This window comes from Octodon degus, unplaced genomic scaffold, assembly GCF_000260255.1.
Source record: "Octodon degus isolate 3935 unplaced genomic scaffold, OctDeg1.0 scaffold00010, whole genome shotgun sequence".
Lineage (NCBI taxonomy): Eukaryota > Metazoa > Chordata > Mammalia > Rodentia > Octodontidae > Octodon > Octodon degus.
Genome location: NW_004524586.1, coordinates 24,862,402 through 24,883,010, shown reverse-complemented (window position 1 = coordinate 24,883,010; position 20,609 = coordinate 24,862,402). Strand labels below are relative to the sequence as shown.

The 20,609-nt window shown below is 36.5% G+C and overlaps 1 protein-coding gene across 5 annotated transcripts in view; it reads left to right on the top strand.

Annotated features, from left to right (window-relative positions):
* Positions 1–20,609, top strand: part of Inpp5f (inositol polyphosphate-5-phosphatase F) — a 147,884-nt gene that overhangs the window by 100,896 nt on the left and 26,379 nt on the right. For 2 of the 5 annotated variants that reach the window (XM_023708984.1, XM_004625623.3), the window contains exons 7-15: positions 1,570–1,768; positions 2,444–2,623; positions 3,653–3,720; positions 10,977–11,101; positions 12,410–12,487; positions 13,380–13,500; positions 15,164–15,292; positions 17,335–17,452; positions 20,000–20,198. In XM_023708984.1, coding sequence (XP_023564752.1) covers positions 1,570–1,768; positions 2,444–2,623; positions 3,653–3,720; positions 10,977–11,101; positions 12,410–12,487; positions 13,380–13,500; positions 15,164–15,292; positions 17,335–17,452; positions 20,000–20,198 — 1,217 coding nt within the window. Of the gene's footprint in view, positions 1–1,569; positions 1,769–2,443; positions 2,624–3,652; positions 3,721–10,976; positions 11,102–12,409; positions 12,488–13,379; positions 13,501–15,163; positions 15,293–17,334; positions 17,453–19,999; positions 20,199–20,609 lie in introns of those variants that run through there. The other 3 variants (XM_023708983.1, XM_023708986.1, XM_023708985.1) reach the window with 3 other exon arrangements.

The window sequence follows — 20,609 nt, the reverse complement described above, 5'->3', positions numbered from 1 at the left end:
GCGCAGGGTAGCAGGAAGCTCTCCGCACACTCACCGGACCTGGGCTAGGACTCAAATGTTTTTTAATTGTATGAAAATAAAATTTAAAGTCTCACCATAATTTCTCTTATGGAAGGGAGTGATTTAGTTAGAAGAAAAATCAAAGTGCTTGCTATTTTAAGATAGGTTGGTGCCTAGGCGGTACAACCATAAACTATCTTTCTATCATGACAGAAAGCACTTTAAGTGCTTTGCCCATTGAGTTCCTATAAAGAATTGTTTTGGGGCCAGGGAGATGGCTCAGTGGAATAAGTGCTTTCCTGGCAAGTGCAAGGGCCTGAGTTCAATCCCTGGTTCTGCAAAAAAAAAAAAAAAAAAAGAATTGTTTTTTCTGTACTCATTGTGAATCTTGAAATCCAGTTTTGCTGTAACGATACCACTCCTTTACCTTCCCATTCCTCTGTTTGTCATCTGGGATCCGGAGTAAAGAGATCTCTAAGGTCATTCTCTTACTGCCAGTATTTGACTCAGAAGACACAGACGATCATGAGATGCTTGCATGAGGTTCTTTTTCTTATCTGATAACTTCCTTGACTGTCACATTTTGTATACTTATTACTATCCAAAGGCAGTTTATTCATTTGATCAAAATGAATTATTCATTTGCAAATATTTAAAAGAAGGCCTGCTATGTACTGCTTAGAATTTTGGACAGTAAACAAAATAGGCAAATAGCTGAAATAATAGGATCTTATATTACTCTTTTCTTAGATTTTCAGAAGTTTTACTTCTTTTAGTTTCTCCCTCTTAGTGGTAGTTCATGTGTAAATGACTTTTATTTACTAGTGTCTTCCACCAGATACCTGACATGCTTCTATGGAGAACAAAACATAGTTTATTCCTCAAACTGTGACCACCAAAACAAAAGCAAAATTAATATCTATAATGAATATTTGTCCTATATGCAGATAGTATGAAGTTTCAACATGTTTGGCAGAGTTTTGGGCCAAGCATTTTTACATTACCAGTTAAAACTGATAACTCAAAATACGAAGGGGGGAGAGAGAGGGAAAGGGGGGGATAGAGGGAGAGGGAGAGGGGAAGAAGGAGGAGGAGGAGGAAGAAGAGGAAGAAGGAGGGAGGGAGGGAGGGAGGGAAGGAGGGAAATTTATAAGTTTTTCCCTCTTATAAATACTTACTTTTGTCAGGCTGAACATTTTACATGTATTAGTCATTTCACAGCAACCTTATGGGATGTTAATCTTGTTTCACAGAGGACATTGTGGCATGGCGAGGGTGATTTCCTTCTGTGAGTTAGTGAGTGGTGAAACTTGGATTGGTACCCAGTCAGTATGGCTCCTATGCGATGATCCTTCTCAGTCAGCTTTTTGAAAGATCATCATAAAGAAAAGGCAAAGCTATTTTTCCTTCCCTTCATCTCTTACTATTCAATAAGGAGAAATTTTGGTTGAAGAGTGGAAGGTTTCTGCCTCTAATGCTCTGATGCATATGTGCTGACTGTTGTTTGGGTTTAAGGAGGTAGCCATGCTATATAGAATATAAACAATATAATGCTTATTTTGTTTTCAGACACCAGATGTGGATTTTTGGATTATTCCCCTTATCCAGGGTTTTGTGCAGATTGAAGAGCTTGTGGTTAATTATAATGAATCATCTGATGATGAGAAAAGCAGCCCAGAAACCCCCCCTCAGGAGTCCACCTGTGTAGATGACATTCACCCACGATTTCTAGTAGCTCTTATCTCACGCCGGAGTAGGCACAGAGCAGGTGAGTAGGGGGCTACAACAGCATGTAAATAAAATTCAGATGAGAATGGAAGCTGGCTGTGGGGGTGCATCCCAGTGTCCCAGCACGCAGGAGGTAAAGACAGGAGGATCACTGTGAGTTGGACACTAAGCTAGGCTACATAATGGGTTCAAGGCCAGCCTCAAATACATTGTGAGACCCTGTCTCAATAAAAATGGAAAAGGTGCATATGTGTTAAGATGCTTATGACAGTCTTGGAGCACAGTTGGCTTCAAAGTGCTTGGTGACTGTAAATACTGTGATATAGTTAGGGACTACTTTTTGAAGATGTGAATAGAGAAGTTAGCAAAATGAGCTTGAAAAGGAGATATATAGATACAGGAGAGAAGAAAGTCATTTGGGATGTGCTTCTAAATAAGAGTGTTCCAGCTGATAGTATGTATCACAGTGATAAATTCTTCGTGAGTATTAATACCTTTGGGAAAACCCTTCTCTTTCACTCCAGAAGAACTATTTTAGATTTAGCTTTTTAAAAAATATGATGCATACAGTTATGTTTTTGGGTAAATTAATACTGTTCTTCCTGTCAGATGCATGTATGGTTCCCAAGGCATTCTTGGAGGACATATATTTGATCAGGAAGCATAGTCTAGTCAGATAAACTTTAAAGATGTTACTGCTTTAATTTTCTTTTAGGAATGCGCTATAAAAGAAGAGGAGTAGATAAAAATGGAAATGTTGCAAATTATGTGGAAACTGAGCAGTTAATTCATGTTCATAATCATACATTGTCCTTTATTCAAACACGAGGTTCTGTGCCTGTCTTTTGGAGCCAGGTTGGGTATCGATATAATCCAAGACCTCGGCTGGACAAAAGTAAGCATGTCAGTTGTCTGACTTGTAAATTGATACTTTCAGAGAGGTTATATTTTTTAAAATTAGATGATTGATAGGTTTGGGTTTGCTTTCCAGATTCTTCATTCAGAACAGTAACACTTAGGGCTGGAAATGGAGCTCAGTAGTAGAGGACTTGCCCTGAGTTTGATCCCCAGCTCTGCAAAACAATAACAAAACCCCCAATAAATCTTATTGGGAACTGTAACAGAAAGTTGTATAATAATTATAGGAGTAGAGAAAGTTATTTATGGAACATTTGAAGGTTTCATGGGCTGGGGATGTAGCTCAGTGGTGGAGCATTTGCCTAGTATATGGAATGTCTTTACTATAAAACAAGTTCCTCCAATAATTTAATGAAACAGCATATTTCATAGATCTTTAATTGGTGTTCTTTGAAGAATACTTTATTCAGTGTTTAGTATTTAGAAAGAACTGATATACCCAATATTTGTAAAAGTAGAAAGTCTATGAAGAAGTTAGAATTTATCAAAAATTAGTGAGGTGTCTTTATTCAGATGTCTCTCCTTCAGAAGTTTATTTTGAAAGAATGAAATTCTTTTCTTCCAGTGCTAATAAATTTTAGCCCTAGGATAGCTAAATCATTTAAATCTAATTAGATTACAGAGAACAAAATGTTATATTTTTTCCCTAAAGGCTTAATTCATATTCTTTGAGAATTTAGTAAAACTTCATTTTTAAGTATCATTGTTTTGCAGGGATTTGTATTCTCATGTTATAAGTCATATGAAACTTCCTGAGAAGTTGGCTGGATATATTATTACTAAATGTCAAATTTCACAGTTGATGCTTTCAGATATGTTTCAGTTTAGTCTCACTGGAAAAAAATTAAAGATATTTGCCTTAGCATTTTATTTTAAAGTGATGATTAGGCAATCTTATATTTAGGTTGTCAATAAGTTATTTAAAAGTAAGAATAAAAATAGAATAGACACTGATTTCTGTCTTAAACATGGGAAGGAAAAAAGATTTTGTATCACTTCTTTGTAGGTGAAAAGGAAACTGTTGCCTATTTCTGTGCTCATTTCGAAGAACAACTGAAAATTTACAAAAAACAGGTGCGCTTTGATATGTAGTATAAAATATTCCTTCATATGTGGAAATGATTGTATATCTATTTCTTTAAACAAAATTTATTTCTGAATATTTTTACAAAAATAACATTGTACTATTCATGATTTTACATAGCAGAGCATTTGTCATGATGTTAAAAAATGTAGAAGCTAAGAAACTTCTTCATATTTTACAGAACGATCATTGAGCTAGCTACTTTAGATAAGAGATTAGATGCCTAGAAGTTTTTTAAAATTAGTTGTTTTTTTTTTTATTTTTTTCTGTACTAGGGATTGAACTCAGGACTGGAGTTTGCCAGGCAGGCACTTATGCCACTGAACTATCTCCCAGCCCTAGTTGTTACAATTTAACATGTGTCAAGACTAAAAAATTAAAGTCATTTGTAAGAAACACTATTGGAGATTGAAATTTTATGTGTATCTTAAAAATTTAAAAAATTTTATTTTTTAAAGATAACAAAATAGCATTAAAAATTACAAATTTCACTAAACAAAACAATATAAATTTGACAGTATTTTTTGTGTTATCGTCTTTTTAAAAAAATTTTTATTTATTTGTGTGTGTGTGTGTGTGTGTGTGTGGCCAGCTCAGCCCACCAGGGGGCAGGGCTGGCTGGCATGTGGTGCAGGGGATTGAACCAGGGTCCCTATACTTTGCTAAGCTTGTTCTAAGTAGGTGCTTTAGACCACTGAGCCATCTCACCAGGCCCTGTATTGTTGTCTTCAAATTGGTTGTTCAGATTACCAGATATATGGATGCAAAATTGGAAAAAGAAAGAACAAAAAGTTAAGAGAATGTAAGAGAGAAAAAGGAAAAATGAAAAAAAGAAGCAATGTGTATCTTTGAGTCTTTCTATATATTTCTTCTTCTCCGGCTGCCTTTTGTATTCTTGCCTTTATATATGGAAATGCAATCATACAAAATAAAATAAATTGAAGACTGTTAAGTAAAATACAACTTCAGTATAGTAATTTTGATGCAAGATTAATAACATATAATCATAATGCTCTTTATCCATTAGCAATGCCCAGTCTGAATGTAGTGCCATGAGTGCATTTCTCTTACAGCAATAATAAATAAAATAGAAGAAGTAACCTAAGTATGGTAAACATGTAAAAAGATACCATATATAGGGTGAAGAAAAAATTATAGAAAATGGAGAGAAAATACCATGTTTCAGGAAATAAAGTTCCATTATTCGGTAGATTTCAGTTCTTTCCAATTTAATATATATTTCATGCAATCTCAAAGTCTTAGCAGGAAATAGGAGGCAAACTCTCATAACACAAAGAATTAGGAAATTTGATGAGCAATAAAGGCAGATATTTGAATTTCAAAAATAAGAACTGTTCCATACTAGAAGCATTAAGTTGGTATAGTGATTTTGAATATATCCGGTAAACACACTTTTCACATACTAATTTTACTTTTTTATATATACCATAGACAGAATTAGTTTGAGATAGATTATGGAGGTATATATGATAAGTTAAGCAATAAAGCTTTTAAAGGACTATATAGAATTTGTTTGACCTTGGGATTTATAAAAACAGTAATATTGTCTGCCTATGTTTTCAATGCATGATTATATATTGCATATCTTATTAGTTTACTAAGGAGTAATACTATTATACCTAAGAAATACTATTTTAAAAAAAATACTTATTATAATGAAAAATTTAGAAAATTTAATGTTAGATTTATTTTTATTAAAATATAATTTATAACTTATTAACACTTCATTATCTTATAAATATTACAAGTGACATTTATTACAAATGTTAAAATTAAGTAGGACCTTTTTGTATTTTTTTTAGGGAATGGTCTACAGGGTGTTCAGGGTCTCACTACTAGATTGGACTTGTAGTGATTCGCCTGTTTACAGCCTCCCAAGACCTGGTATTACGGGAGCACACCACTATGCCCAGTCTCAATTGCCATATCAGTGCGCCCCAGGAGCAGGGCTGGCACGGGAAAGTAGGACTTTATAAGGAAAGAAGTTGATAAATTGGACTGTTGAAAGAAAAATTCCTCTTTATTGAAAAGGAAATTCATAGAGTGGATATTTAAGATTTTTCAGTGCATATATATGACAAAGGTTTCATATCTATAGTATATTTAGAAGCTCTTATAAATCCATATAAGAGGGGGGCTGGGGAGATAACTCAGTAGCATAAGCGTCTACCTCCTAAGTGCAAGGTCCTGAGTTCGATTGCTGGTACCACTAAATGCATACATACATACATACATACATACATACATACATACAAGAGATGTGCCTTCCCAAAGAAAACTGGAAAAACAATTGTGGAGACTCTTCATGCAAAAAGATATCCAGAAAGTCAAAAACACATGAAAGGTGCTCTAATTCAAATTAAAACCATAATTTACCACAATGGCTAAAACAAAAGAGGTGGGAACTACCAAATTTTAGCAAGGATGTGGAACAACTGGAATTTGCATAGAAAAAAATTAAATCTACTCAAGAGAAGTGTGTTCAATTAATGCACTTTAAGAATATTCACTGCAGCATAAAAACAACTTAATTGATCATCTGGAGGACAACGGGTACATGAAATACAGTACATCTAAAGTACTTAGTATAAATGCTTAGAAAGAATGAAGTACATGGCAAGTTACATTTGAAGAAAAGTATATAATAGTGTATGGTATGTTTTCATTTAAGAAAATTCCACAAAACAAAATCCTGTCATTAACATGTATATAGTTCTCATCCATCTATTCTGCCATCCATATATGGCACACACAGTGATATAAAACTGTACTTTTGTGACACACACCTAAGTGGTAATTTCTCAGGGAGGGCTGAGGGACTGAGTTGTGGTCAGGAAGGATTTGACTTTATCTACTTTTAAATTTCACACAATGTGAATAAATTCATGTATTAATATATGTAATTATAGATAGCTTTACAAAGAATTTTTGATGTAGCACATTTTATTTTATTTATTTTTGCACATTTTAAATGTAACACACTGTAATAAAAATAAATACTGAGATGTATAAGCAGAGGAAATAACTTCTTCCCACACTCATCCCTGCTGCCTGTTGGCTTTCACATAATTTTATAGGTGTTTATTGGGCAGGTACTTCCTGATTTCTAACAATGCCCCAACAGTGTTCATTTATCTATTTCCTTCTCCTGGGTAATTGCTTCACCAAGTATAGACCTGTGGTTAGTCTGGCTCAGACATGGTGACATCAGTGCTCTCACCAGTGATTGATTTATATGTAAGCCCTATGTGTACACTGGTGATTTAGCCAATAAGGTATAATGTGGAGAAGTCCCCTGGGGGGCTGCTGGGGAAAGGTTTCCTGCTCTAATAAAAAGAGATATAGGAACCACAGTTCCCCTGTGGTTGTGTCTGTATTTAATGTGGAAGTGCTATATCTTTCTCAAAATTGAATGAACTAGCCAGAGACAACCAGTATGCTGGTAGGATAAAAAAAGACGTAAAGAATGACAGAATAAGAATGTGGATGGAGTTAGTGTTCTTGATAGTATTGGGAACCACTGAATTCAGTTATTCTAGAACCATGCTAGCATTTTTTCAGATTTATTTTGAGATATTAGTGATTTGGTTTCTGTACCAATTTCTGTCACAAGCATATTCACAATTCAGAACTTTAATCAAAACATAGCTGTACCATAAATGCTATGCTGCACCTTTTTTTTCTTAAAATGTCATGACCATTAACTACTTCAGTGGTGGACTTTCACAGTATTTCTGCTATTATAAAGCGTTTCTAAACTACGTGTGATGGTATACACCTATAGCCCCAGCAGTTGGAAGGCAGAGGCTGGAGGATCATGAGTTTGAGGACAGCCTGGATTCCATGGCTAACCTGGACTACATAACAAGAACCTATAAAAAAGGAAGTCTCCAGAGCATCTTTTATATATTTTAGGATACTTGTGTATTCTTTTTTTTTTTTTTTTGCGGAACCAGGAATTGAACTCAGACCCTTGTGCTTGCCCAGGAAGCACTTATTCCACTGAACCATCTCCCCAGCCCCTTGTGTATTCTATAGATCAAATTTTTAGATATGAAATTACTGGATCAAACAGTGCATATGTATTTAAAGCTGATAACATACCACACTGGCTCTCAAAAAATGCGTACCAGTTCACATTTCCAGGAACCATGGGAGCTAGTGCCTATCTCCCCACATTTACCATTGCTACCTATATTTATATTCATATTTACCTGTATGTAGGTGAAAACTAGCTTTCTACTTTAAAATTTGTTTATTAACAAAGCTAGGCTTGTGTTTATTGGCAGTTTATGTATTTTTTTTCATTTATCCTTTTTTATTGGATTTATAGTACTCTATGTATTATTGGTGCTCATTGCAATTGTATGTTCCTGGGTATTTTTTTTTATTTTGTCTTTTTACCTTTTATTATACTATTACTGGTATACAAGTTAAACTTTTTTATGTTATTACATCTGATAGTCTTTTCCTTTATGCCTTCTGGTTTTTATGTTAGGCTTAGAAAGTCATGTCCCAGCTTTCAGTTATGAGAATAGTACCCTAAGTTTTCTTCAATTTTTAAAATAATTTTAAGGAAAAATATTTAGAATTTTGATGTATCTAGAATTTGTTTTGTGTGCAATTAATGAGATGTAGAGAGCAATTGTAAACTCCTCATACAGATGGACAAGTATCCCAGTAGTGTACCATTGATGGAATGGTCCATATTTGCCCACAGTGGCATAGTTAACATGTCTGAGAATCCTCAGTGGACATAGGTCTTTATCTGAGCCATAAATCCTGTTGTACTGAGTCAGGTACCTATTTCTACATGGGTTGTGCAGTATTAATTGCTACATAGAATGTTTTGCTCTCCAATGGGTTAAGTTCCATTATTTTCCAATTTTTTTTCACATATTTACTCGTGACAAGTTACTTTGTCGAAGTCCACAAAGGTCCTGGTAGAACTTTATTTATTTTTGTATTTAGGACAGGGTCTATAGGGGCTACAGGGTCTCACTATGAAGATCAGACTCAGTGATTCTCCTGTTTTCAGCCTCCCAAAAGCTGAGATTACAGGCAAGGACCACCATGCCCAGTCTCCATGGCCAGCTCAGCACCCCAGGAATCGAACCCCAGCCACTGTCCTCTGCTTGAGCAGGCGCGTTAGTCCACTGAGCTCTCAGGCCAGCCCTAAAACTTGAGAAAGTTTTTTTTTTTTTTTGCTGACTGAGGCAGCCTTAAGGGCAGGTAGGCTGTGGATGTGGAGCTGGGAATTGAATCATGGCCTCTTGTGTGTGCCTGAGTTTGCCCAAGCAGGTGCTTTAAACAACTGTGCTAACCTGTAAGCCCTTTCTGGTAGAATTTTTATTGAGATTGTTGAATGTATTGATTAATTTGGGGAGACTGGACATCTTTACAGTATTGAATGTATGTATTTAATCAGGTTTCTTTTATGTATTTCAGCAGTTTTGCAATGTTTAATATGTAGATTTTATGTATTTCTCTTTAAATTATTTTAGATATTTAAAATATTTGCTACTATAAAGGACCATTTATTTTCATTGTACATTTTTTAATTGGTTGTTGCCAATGTATCGAAAAGCTATGAATGCTATTCATGTAAACAATTCTTGGCCTCTGGGAGCATGGAGGATGGTGTGCATGTCTCCCAGGTGCCGTCTGTGGCCTTGCAGCCCCACTGCTCACATCCTGGGTTGTAGCGCTTTTGCTCAAGCCTGGAGACTTAGTGAGAAGGTAGGGGCTATGCAGTTACTCAGTCAAGGGCTACCTGTAAGTATAAGTTTCTGAGCTAGATGATATGTGAAGAATGGATTGTGTTTTAAAAAAAAAGAAAAAGAAAAGAGTAATGATCTAGATTTTCAGGACTTTGAAGGAATTTAAGCTGGGCATGATGGCACAAGCCAGAAATCCCAGCACTCAGGAGATTGAGGCAGGAGGATCCTGGAGAGTTTTAGGCCAGGTTGGGCTACATGTATTTGCCTACTCTTCTGGTATAACTAGTTAATGGCTGGGAATAAAGGAAGAGTATGTGCTGCCTATATCTTTGATATTGAGGTTGTTGGGTTTTGCAAAGGTGAAAAGTTACCTGATGTAGTGTTAAAGTCACTCCCACTGTTCATAAGTCACTGCCACTGAAAACAGGAGAAGTGAAGATTGCATGCTGGCTTTGAAACAGGAATTGAGAGTAACAATGAAAAGAAAGCTTATTTTATTGAAAATCCTGAAGAAAAACCTGATATTGATAGGTACAGTAAAAAAAATACATGCAGGTGTACAAAGAAGAGTGGATACCAGATTGCAGAGGATGTCACAAGAGAGATAACACACAAGAGAAAATGCAGAAAAGCAGATTCCAAATCCAAAAACATGAAAAGTTCAAAGTCTCCTCACTCATTAATACTGCAGATATTTTGAAAAAAATTGAGGAAGTGGCAAAAAGGGGTGATGATGAAAAATCCAATGAGGAAAATGAAAAAAAAAGAAGAAAGCAAAGAAAAAGTAAAGGAGTTGATGATAGAACAGGGAGACAATGACAGAAAAGAGCAGGAAGAAGAAGGTGACTGCATCATTTATGCTTCAAAGACAGAGATGATTGTGGTGCTGAGAACAGTGCACATGGATTATGTACTGGCATCAACCTTCTTTTTCTAGATGAAGATCTGATACTGTGAAGTTATTCCATAGAAAAGTAAACAGTATTTTGCAGTGATAGTTCCTTTATATAGAGAAAAGTACTTATTGCTGAAGCATCTTTAAAAGTGTTAAAGGGCAGGGGATGTAGCTCAGCAGCACAGCACCTGCCTGGCAAGCACAAGGTCCTGAGATTGATTCCCAGTACCCCCAAAATAAAATAAAATAGTTAAACAAAACTGATTACTATAATGCTTTTTCTTTTGTATTTGTTTACACATTAAATTCAGTATAAAATCATGCCATTTTGTTTGCCATTAAGATGTTTTGCTTTTAACTTCTTGATACAGAAAGTGATTTTGATGATAAAATCTTTAATAATAAAGATTTTATTTAGTGAAGTAAAAAAATTCTCATAAGCATAAATACTTTAAAAATGACGTTTTCATGTTATAGAAAAAACATGCTTAACTATATTAATTTCTAAGCATGGCTATAAAATATTTCTAAAACAAAATTCTACATACATCATTAAAAGGCACATTAGGATTACAACATCTAATTAATACTAATTTCTTCACTCTCCCAGGTTATTATTAACTTGGTAAACCAGACAGGAAGAGAGAAAATTATTGGTGATGCTTACCTGAAACAAGTGCTGCTCTTTAACAGCTCTCACCTCACTTACGTTTCCTTTGACTTCCATGAACACTGGTAAGGTGACTTCCTGAAATGATTCTTGGTCAGTTGCATTGTGTATTAGTAAGCTTTCTGTTGATGGGACAAAACAGCAGAGAAAAACAGCTTAAGGGCAGAAAGGTTTGTTCTGGCTTTGTGTTTCATTGGGTTAAGTTTGGCTGTTTCTTTCTGTTGCTGTGGGTTAAAGGCAGAATATCATGGCAGAAGGGCTTTTGGAGCAAGGCTACTCACCTTTTGGCAACTGGGAAGTAACAAGGGGAGTAGAGGGCCAGAATGAAGGAGCCAGGTACAAGATACAGTCCCCAACACGATGCTCTTGTGACGTTTCAACCAGCATCTGCCTTCTAATAGCTGTGAACTCATCAGAATATTCATATCTTAAGATACAGTCACTTCACAAAAGTCTTTTACTGGCCTTTTTTAGTCCTCTTTATAACACTATGTGGCAGATCCTGCCTAAGAGAACTTAGTTTCTTGTCTGTTTGCTAAGAAAAATGAAACTCTTACAGAAAAGGAGAGAATTGTTTGTTTTAGTTTACTTAGTTTTAATTTTCACAGGAGCTTTATTTTGGCTAAAATCTTGAGATAATTTTTTTTTTTTTTTTGTGGAACTGGGGATTGAACTCAGGCCCTTGCACTTGCCAAGCAAGTGCTTATTCTACTGAGCCATCTGAGCCATCTCCCCTGTCCCATGAGATAATTGTTCACAAAATATTTTTCTTCTTTCTATTCCGAAATGACTTAGATACTTAAAAAGAGTTCCGTTTTTGTTTTGGTCACACCAGTTGAAGAACTTTCAGAGCACTTTCTTTCTCCTTCAGTCTGAGTCTTAACAGAAGTAATAGAACTTCTTTACTTAGTCATCCTGCTGGCTCTTCTTTGTTCTCTACTAATAATGCTTCTGTCTCTATGGATTCAATTGTAGTGTTTACTCTGGAAAAACAACAATCAGTGAATAATGTTGACGATACCTTTAGCTTATGTGCATTCTGAGCAAGTTTCTTTTGCTCTAATCCTGGCTGTCATAGGTTAATTTATGTAGGTGTTGGAGATTTGGTGGGAATGGAAGCTTCTGCTATGTGTAGATAGTAATATTAATCGTAACATTCTTTTTAATGTTTTCAAGCTACCTTGAGCACCATATTTTCAGTATATTTTGCTTTGTTTTGTTGTGGTGGTGCTAGGGATTATCCCAGGGCTTTGTGCATGCTAGACAAGTACTCCACTGAGGCATATCCCTGGCCTCTCATATCTTAAGTAAGTTTATAGGAAATTCTTTTATAATATTAAACACATTTTTCTTTCTTTTGGCATGAATTTTAGCCGAGGAAGAAAGTTTGAGAATGTTCAAACCCTAACAGATGCCATCTATGACATTATTCTTGACATGAAGTGGTGTTGGTAGGTATTTTATAAGAAGAAATTTTGACAGACTCTTGGTCTGTGAAATCCTCTGTATTTTTCTATTAGCGTAATAGCAGCATACTTAGGAAGCATTTGTTGTTGCTTTGCTTCCTAATTTCTGTTCTTCTTTCAAGAGAGTGTGTTGATCATTAATCAGTGTTAGCTTTGAACAGGGAACAGGTGTCAGATGGTTGGGCACAAAGAAGTGAAATGCTCTGTAACTTTTTTGAATATTTAGGTTTATTCTTTCTCATGCTCTGTGGTCTATGTTTTCTCTCATTATCCCTAACATGAGAAAGAAAGTTTAGAGTTACTCAGTTTTCAGGAATTTCAAAATTAGCAGAGAAGAAAAATGATTCTCAGACTGCAGGAGGTAGATAAAGCAAGAAAAGAAAATTGCTATAAGGACAAGAGAGAACATTCGATCAGGTTTTAAGAACACATGGGCGGCCAGAGAAATTAGAGGAATAAGCCATGCTGCATGACTCCTCACAGGGTGGTAAAGTAGATTATTCTGTTTCAGATAGTATAGATTCATTTCTGCTTTGAGTAAGAAAGGAAGAAACAAAGTGGTATTTAAGTACCTTCTGGTTTAGGAATGTATAGAAAAGGATAGCATGGGGCTGTCAGCTATGCTTTATAATTGTATGATGTGGGGCAGAATACTCGTTTTGTACTTCAGTTTTATTTTTTTAATTAGGATAGTATCTCTGTTACCAAGTTATGTGTAAATTAGCAGTAATATCTATAAATCAGCAATGCCTGTCACATAATGGTATTCTAAGCAAATTATTGGCTGATGCTTCTGTTATTGTTATAAAGAATTGTTGTTTGAAAAACCTATTCAAATATTTCGAATTCTAAAATAATGCCATACTGTTTTGAAAAGGGTTGATCAAGCTGGGGTGATATGTAAACAAGAAGGAATATTTAGAGTTAATTGCATGGATTGCCTGGATCGTACAAATGTAGTGCAAGCTGCCATTGCACGAGTGGTCATGGAACAGCAGGTAATTTGGAGTCTATTTGATTCTAAATACTTTTAAATGTTTATTCTTATGTAAATAAAGGTGAAAATCTTTTTCAAGATATTGTATATTTTGTAGAACATTTATAGCATACAAACATTCCTGTATTAAAACCTGGAAAGCACGAAGTTCATTAGAAATAAGTTGAATAGAGTGTCATCTTTTTTTCTGCATTTAGGACTGGGTCTTCAAGTGTTAAGGGTCTCACTGCACAGATTGGACTTGTAGTGATTCTCCTGTTTAGAGCCTCCCAAGTGCTAGGATTATAGGAACATGCCACCCAGTCTCAATCGTTGTCTCAGTGCATCCTGGGGAGTGGGGTTGGCATGGCACACTGGGGATCGAACTGCAGCTGCTGCACTGCCTAAGCAGGCACTTTAGTCCGCTGAGCTATCAGGTCAGCCCTAGAGTGGCATTTTCTTAAGTTCTCATTTCAAAGTGGCATAGTGTAGTCAGTTACCTTTTCCTCCCTCAGCTTCTAATCCATTGTTAAGTAATTTGGGCTAAGAATCATCATTTCCATTTTTGCTTGGCCAGGTGGCTCTGCCAGTGTGCAAGTGTAAATAGCCTAAAGAAACCTGAAGCAGGTAGAAGAAAAAGGGTCATGTGCCTTCACCTTTGTTCTCTGAATCTTGTTTCTTTGACAACGAAGAACCAGCCTCTGCCCTTTGTGCACCAGATCTATGACTGACAGCTGTGTTTATCTTTGTCTTACATCACCTCTTTTTTTTTCCTTTGGTATTTTGGGGAAGGGTCTACAGGGTGTTCAGGGTCTCACTACTAGATTAGACTCCTAGTGATTCTCCTGTTTACAGCCTCCCAACAGCTGGGATTACAGGCATGCACCACCACACCCAGTTTCAATTGCAGTCTCAGCATGCCCTTGTGGGGGGACAGGCCCAAGGAATTGAACCCCAAGCCCCAGCGCAGGTACTTTAATCCACTGAGCTATTTGCCCAGCCCTTCACCTCTTTTACCTTGGTACCCCATTTAAAATCTTTTGACTTTCTCACCCCTGAATAAAAGATACCTGTATTGAATCCTCAAATAAATACCTAGTGTGGTTTCTCAATTTTTATGTTTTGTGATTTCTTATAACTGTTCTTTGAGGACCTGAAGCTGTTCCTCTAATGTAATGCTTAAACACCCTGGATTTTGAATGTAAGCCCTGGTTGTACCACATGTGAGGTCTTGGCTCTGTCCAGAATTTAACTTTTCTAAACCTCAGTCCCTTTATTTCTAAAATGGGGTTAATAAGAGTATTATTTACTAGGATTGTTATGACATTTGAAAAAAACCTTATAAACCCTAGCTCTGGCATAGAGTTAGCATTTATTGGGTATGTACCAATTTGGTACTATTAATATTCTTATTGTTTCCATATACTTTTCTAATATTTAGTTTTACTACATAGGCAAATTGAAAATAAAGACAAAATGTAACAGTATGATCCTATAAATTAAAAATTATACTAAAACAATATTTCATTATATTTATTCAGCTATGGTAATCCATAATGCTTTTTTAGTAGTGCTTTTAAAAAATGTGAAAACACTTTCTTTTAAGTGTATACTGTTTCCTTTCTTTGGAGTGTATATTTTATCCTATGATTTTGTGGCTTAATCTACCAATATGTTCACTTTAGCTGAAAAAATTAGGTGTGATGCCCCCAGAGCAGCCACTGCCTGTGAAATGTAATCGGATCTACCAGATAATGTGGGCAAACAATGGTGATTCCATTAGCAGACAGTATGCTGGGACAGCCGCTCTGAAGGTAAGTACATGCAACAAGAATTTATAGATCTTTCAGTGGGACATGGGTTGGGCTGTGGCTTAAAACCAACTTTGTTTTTGACAGACAGTTATCCAAGTTGCGGGTGATAGGTCTGTGTAATTGACTTCTTTTGAGAATGTTTGATTAAGTCAGAGGTCACCCATTTAAATTCCTGCAGGATGTAGCTCAGTGGTATACTTTTGCATAGCAGGCACGAGGCCCTGGGTTCAACCCCCAATACCCACACAAAAAAAGACAAGACAAGTCCAGACAATACCTGCAGGAGTCAGTGTGATTCAAGCAGCCACCACTAGATCAGGAGAGGTGGGTCGTGCAGACTCAAGGTCAAGGAGTAGAGTGCACTGTATGTGAGGGGGCTAATCTACTGTTACTTCTTTAAGGAGGTTGTGGGTTGCCAGATCTTTCAAGAAAGTCTTATCCAGGTTGTCTAGAAATCTGGAATTTTGTGTGAATGGATTTTAAAACTATGTAGGACAAAATGTGTCATACTTGGTCCTCCTGTTATGCTTTGTATTGAGTTTGAATCCTAAGTTTGCCTCTTACTAGCTGTTACCCTGGGCAAATCACTTAAATACTTTGTCTCATAAGTACTGGGTGTAGTGGTATACACTGTCCAATGGGAATGGTATTAAGCTTATTGCAAAAACTTCTCATGGAATTATGAGTTAATGGGTATAAGGGCTTAGACCAATCCCTGAACATAGTGAATGTTGGGGAAATGTTTTATTATTTTTTTTGTTGTTATATATAAAATTTCATTGTCTTCCGTGGACAATGGGAATTGATTGAATTAGTTCAATTATTTAATTTTCCTTCACGATTCATCCATGATATTTCTTAAAACAAATGTACCACCAGGGACTCAACAAGCACCAGTTGTTCTGTATCTTTGATTTGAGTAATAAATATCAAAATTTTTTTAATAACTAGAAGCTATACCAGTGGTGGTGAACCTGTGGCATGCATGCCACATCCAGTTGTTTGCTACTCTTTAGAACTGAAAGGTTCACCATCGCTGGACTATACCTCCGTGTTTTAAGTTACTACCACTCAGGAGACTTGCTCTGTCATCTTTGTTGTAAAATTAAGAAAAACCGCTGGGTGTGGTGGTGCACACCTGTAATTCCAGGATGCAGGAGGATAGCTGTGAATCTGAGGCCAGCCTGAACTACATAGCAAAACCCTATCTCAGAAAAAAAAAAAAAAAAAAAAATCTCAAATATAAAAAAACAAAAGCAAAACACAATACTTCCAAACAAAAACACCCTAAATAAACAAAGCAAGAATGACAAAAACTATTTAAATCTTTCTTGGATTGCTGTACCTGTGATTTTTAATGTGCAGTGAAGTATTGGAAATCTGAGGTGTATACTTTACATAGGTGAAATCTCATTTTAATACATTTTAGGTAGCTCTACATTCCCACATCAGAAATTTGGTGGGGTTTGTTTGTTGTTTGTATTAGGAATTGAACCTAAGTCTTGTACATGCTAGGCAGCCATTCTACCACTGAGCTCATCACCAGTCCTTTTAAAAATTTTAATATATGGTTTCACTAAATTGCCTTGCCTAAGCTGGTCTTGAATTTATGATCCTCTTTTCTCAGCCGCCCAAGTAGCTGGTATTATAGGCATATGCCACCAAACCTGGCAAAATTTTGGTTTTTTAATGTTGTAACAGTTTAAGATCTGAAAAATCTTTCTCGTTGTGTTATTTGTTATGCCATTCATTTTCACTTGTAAATTCTAGAAATTCCTCAAACTACTTAGAATGGCTTCCTGTTAGAGTAACACCTAACTTTGAAGACCTGATGCCATAAATAACATGTCTAATTGTTGATATGTTTGGATTAGAATCAAATACTGGTAGACTCTTTAACTTACACCATTTGAAAATTATTAAGGTTAGAGTTTGGAAATTATAGAAAGCTGTAGAATTCTAGTCTTGAATTGAAAGCCCAAAATTGATGTTGAGAATATACTTGTCTTTGAATAAATTTCCAAAATGACTTTCTTTGACAGGGTGACTTTACAAGGACAGGAGAAAGGAAGTTAGCAGGAGTTATGAAAGATGGCGTGAACTCAGCAAATAGATATTACCTCAATCAGTTTAAGGATGCTTATAGGCAAGCTGTTATAGGTAAGGAATAGAAGGACTTTTTTAATTTAAAATTTATTATTCCTTCCGTGACTGACATTTTTTGAGGCTAACTTCATTAACATGATTCATGCTTTATAATACATTTGTGTTTCTATATTGAGCATCTTACCCAGCAAGTCAAATTCAAGTTTTTTTAAAAAAGTAAAATCTGGTATAGTTAGATGTGGTGGTGCATACCTGTAATTGCAGCATTCAGGAGGTTGACATAGACAGATTATCACAAGTTTGAGGCCAGACTGAAATACATAGCAAGACCCTGTCTCAAAAAACCAAAACCAAAAAAATTAGAATTTGAAAAATACTTTTGGCTAGAGCAACAAGAGAAACCATCTATTTCCATATCTGTTAGTTTGCTACTCACATAACAGCAGAGTTCAAAGTCCTGGAGTGTGAAGTAAGGTGCCTTAAATCCTTAATGATTAAAAATGTCATATTTCTTTCCCATCATTCAAGCACTATAACCAGATATTCATATTCTCTCTCTCTCCCTCCCTCTCTCCCTGTCTCTGTCTCTGTCTCTGTCTCTCTGTGTGTGTATGTGGATACTTATGTATAGTTGTGGTATTAAGGATTATTGACCTTTACCCTGAACTACATCCCCAGCCTGTTTATTTTTTATTAAATCTCTGAGTTGCATAGGCTGCTCTCAAACTTGCACTTCTCCTACCTTAGCTTTGCCAGTGCTGGGATCACAGGCATGTGCCACCACACCTGGTTGATTGTCTCTTCTTGCAAACCATTTATCATATGTTTGTTTTTTTTTTTTTTTTTGTTTTGTTTTTTGGTTTTTATTTTGTTTTGGTGCTGGGAATAGAACTCATGACTTTGCACTTGCCAAGCAGATACTTGTGCCATTGAGCTATCTTCCTGGCCCCTGACATGCTTTTTTTTTTTTTTTTTTCTACTTTAGTACAGGGTCTACTTGGTCTCACTATGTAGATTAGACTCATAGTGATTTGCCTGTGTTCAGCCTCCTACAAGCCAGGATTTTAGGCACATGCCTCCACACCCCCCATTCTTAATTGCTGTCTCAGTGTGCCCTGGGGGTGGGGCTGGCACTGCAGGCTTAGGGATTGAACCCCTGACCCCTGCATGTGCCTAAGCAGGTGTTTTAATCCGCTGAGCTGTTTGGCTGGCCCTTCATTTGTTCTTTTATGGACAAATGCACCATCTTTTTCCTAGGTATGTTTTAAGAGGATATTGGGGTACCAGATTTGGTCATTATTCTAATTAACTCATCACTTTTTAGAAGAGAAATTTCTGTTGCCCAGTAGAATTGATGTATTTTAAATTTTCATGAAATTGTTATAGGATTAAAATAAACACAGAATATTCTGGGTTAGAACCAAATTTGATATAGCTGTCTCTAAGAATCTTTCCTAAATCCTACTTTTTCACCTGATTAAGTAGCATGCATGGGATAATAGGTCCTTAGACAAAGACCTTTAGGAATTGGAGAAAATCTGGTATAAAGAATTTGATTCAGGGGCCAGGGAGATGGCTCAGTAGAATAGGCGCTTCCTTGGCAAGCACAAGGGTCTGAGTTCAATCCCTGGTTTCACCAAATAAAATGAAATGAAATGATTTTTTTTACTATTGAGTTGTGGTAGGTACATATTAGATATAAAAGTCCCTTGCCAAAAAATGAGTTGTAAAACCAGTTTTGTGGGTTGATGCCCTTCAGAGTATAGAAAGTTTTGGTTTTTTTGATATTCAGTTTTCTGTTCTACTCTTGTTTATGATTTTGGTATTGTATCTAAAAACCATTTCCTGGGTTGGGGATATTGCTCAGGAGTAGAGAGCTTGTCTAGCCTGTGCAAGGTCCTGGATTCAATCTTGACTTAAAAAAAAGTAACAGAGCCAGCCAAATAGTTCAGCGGATTAAAGCACCTGCAAGCAGGAACAGGGTCCAGGGATTTGATCCCCAGGCCTGCCATGCCGGCCCTGCCCCTGAGGTGCGCTGAGAGGGGAATTGAGACTGGGTGTGGTGGTGCGAGCCTATAATCCCAGCTCTTGGGAGGCTGTAAACAGGTGAATCACTATGAGTCTGATCTAGTAGTGAGACCATGAATATGGACCCTTCCCTAAAATACAAGGAAAAGAAAACATAAAGAAAAAAAAAGGTGACAGCTGAAAGTATGGTAGCTTACACTTGTAATCCCAGCACTCAGGAGGCTGAGAGAGGCTGAATTAGGACAATCACCATGGTTCAAGGTCATCCTGAGCTACAGTAGAGACTCTGCTCACAAAAACACCCAATCCAGGGTCATAAAGACATATGCTTAGGTTTCTTCTAATGGTTTTTAGTTTTAGGTCTTATATTCTCTTTGTTTTTTAAAAGTATGTGTGTAGGGCCAGGGCTGGTGATGCTCACCCATCCCAGCACTTGGGATGCTAAGGCAGTATTACCACAAGTTTGAGGCCAGCCTGAACTATATCCAGCCTGTACTACATAGTGAGACCATATTTTAAAGAAAAAGTATATGTATATTAAGATACTGATAGATATGAATGCTTCGGTTATAGATTTGATGCAAGGCATTCCAGTGACAGAAGATCTTTATTCCATATTTAACAAGGAGAAAGAGCATGAAGCTTTGCATAAGGAAAGCCAGAGAAGCCACCAAGAATTGATTAGTCAGCTTCTGCAAAGCTACATGAAGTTACTACTGCCTGATGATGAAAAATTCCATGGGGGCTGGGCCCTTATTGATTGTGATCCCAGGTGAGTTGGAGTGGTGCCAGGTGGCTAACGTGCATATCCTTCTGGTGTTGCTAAGTTGTCCATAAAACTGTGGGCATGGATGCATGGTGCATGGCAGTTGTCATTATAGTACAGGGCTTGTGCTAATGCAGGGTAAGGCACTTGTGTGGGTCCAAAATTAAGAGGGTGCTAAAAACTCAGTAATGAAATATTTTAATACAGCATTTGATTTTGTGTATGTGGAGGGGGGCTGGGGTTTGAGTCCAGGGCCCTTCTTACTGAACTATATCCCTAGCCCCCCTTTGTCTTTTTGAGATATGATCTTGGTAAGTCCCTGAAGTTTTCCAAACTTTGCTCAAATGTGATCCTTCTGCTTCAGCCTCCCAGAGTGTGGAAATTATAGGCCTATACTACCACATCTGTCTCAGTATT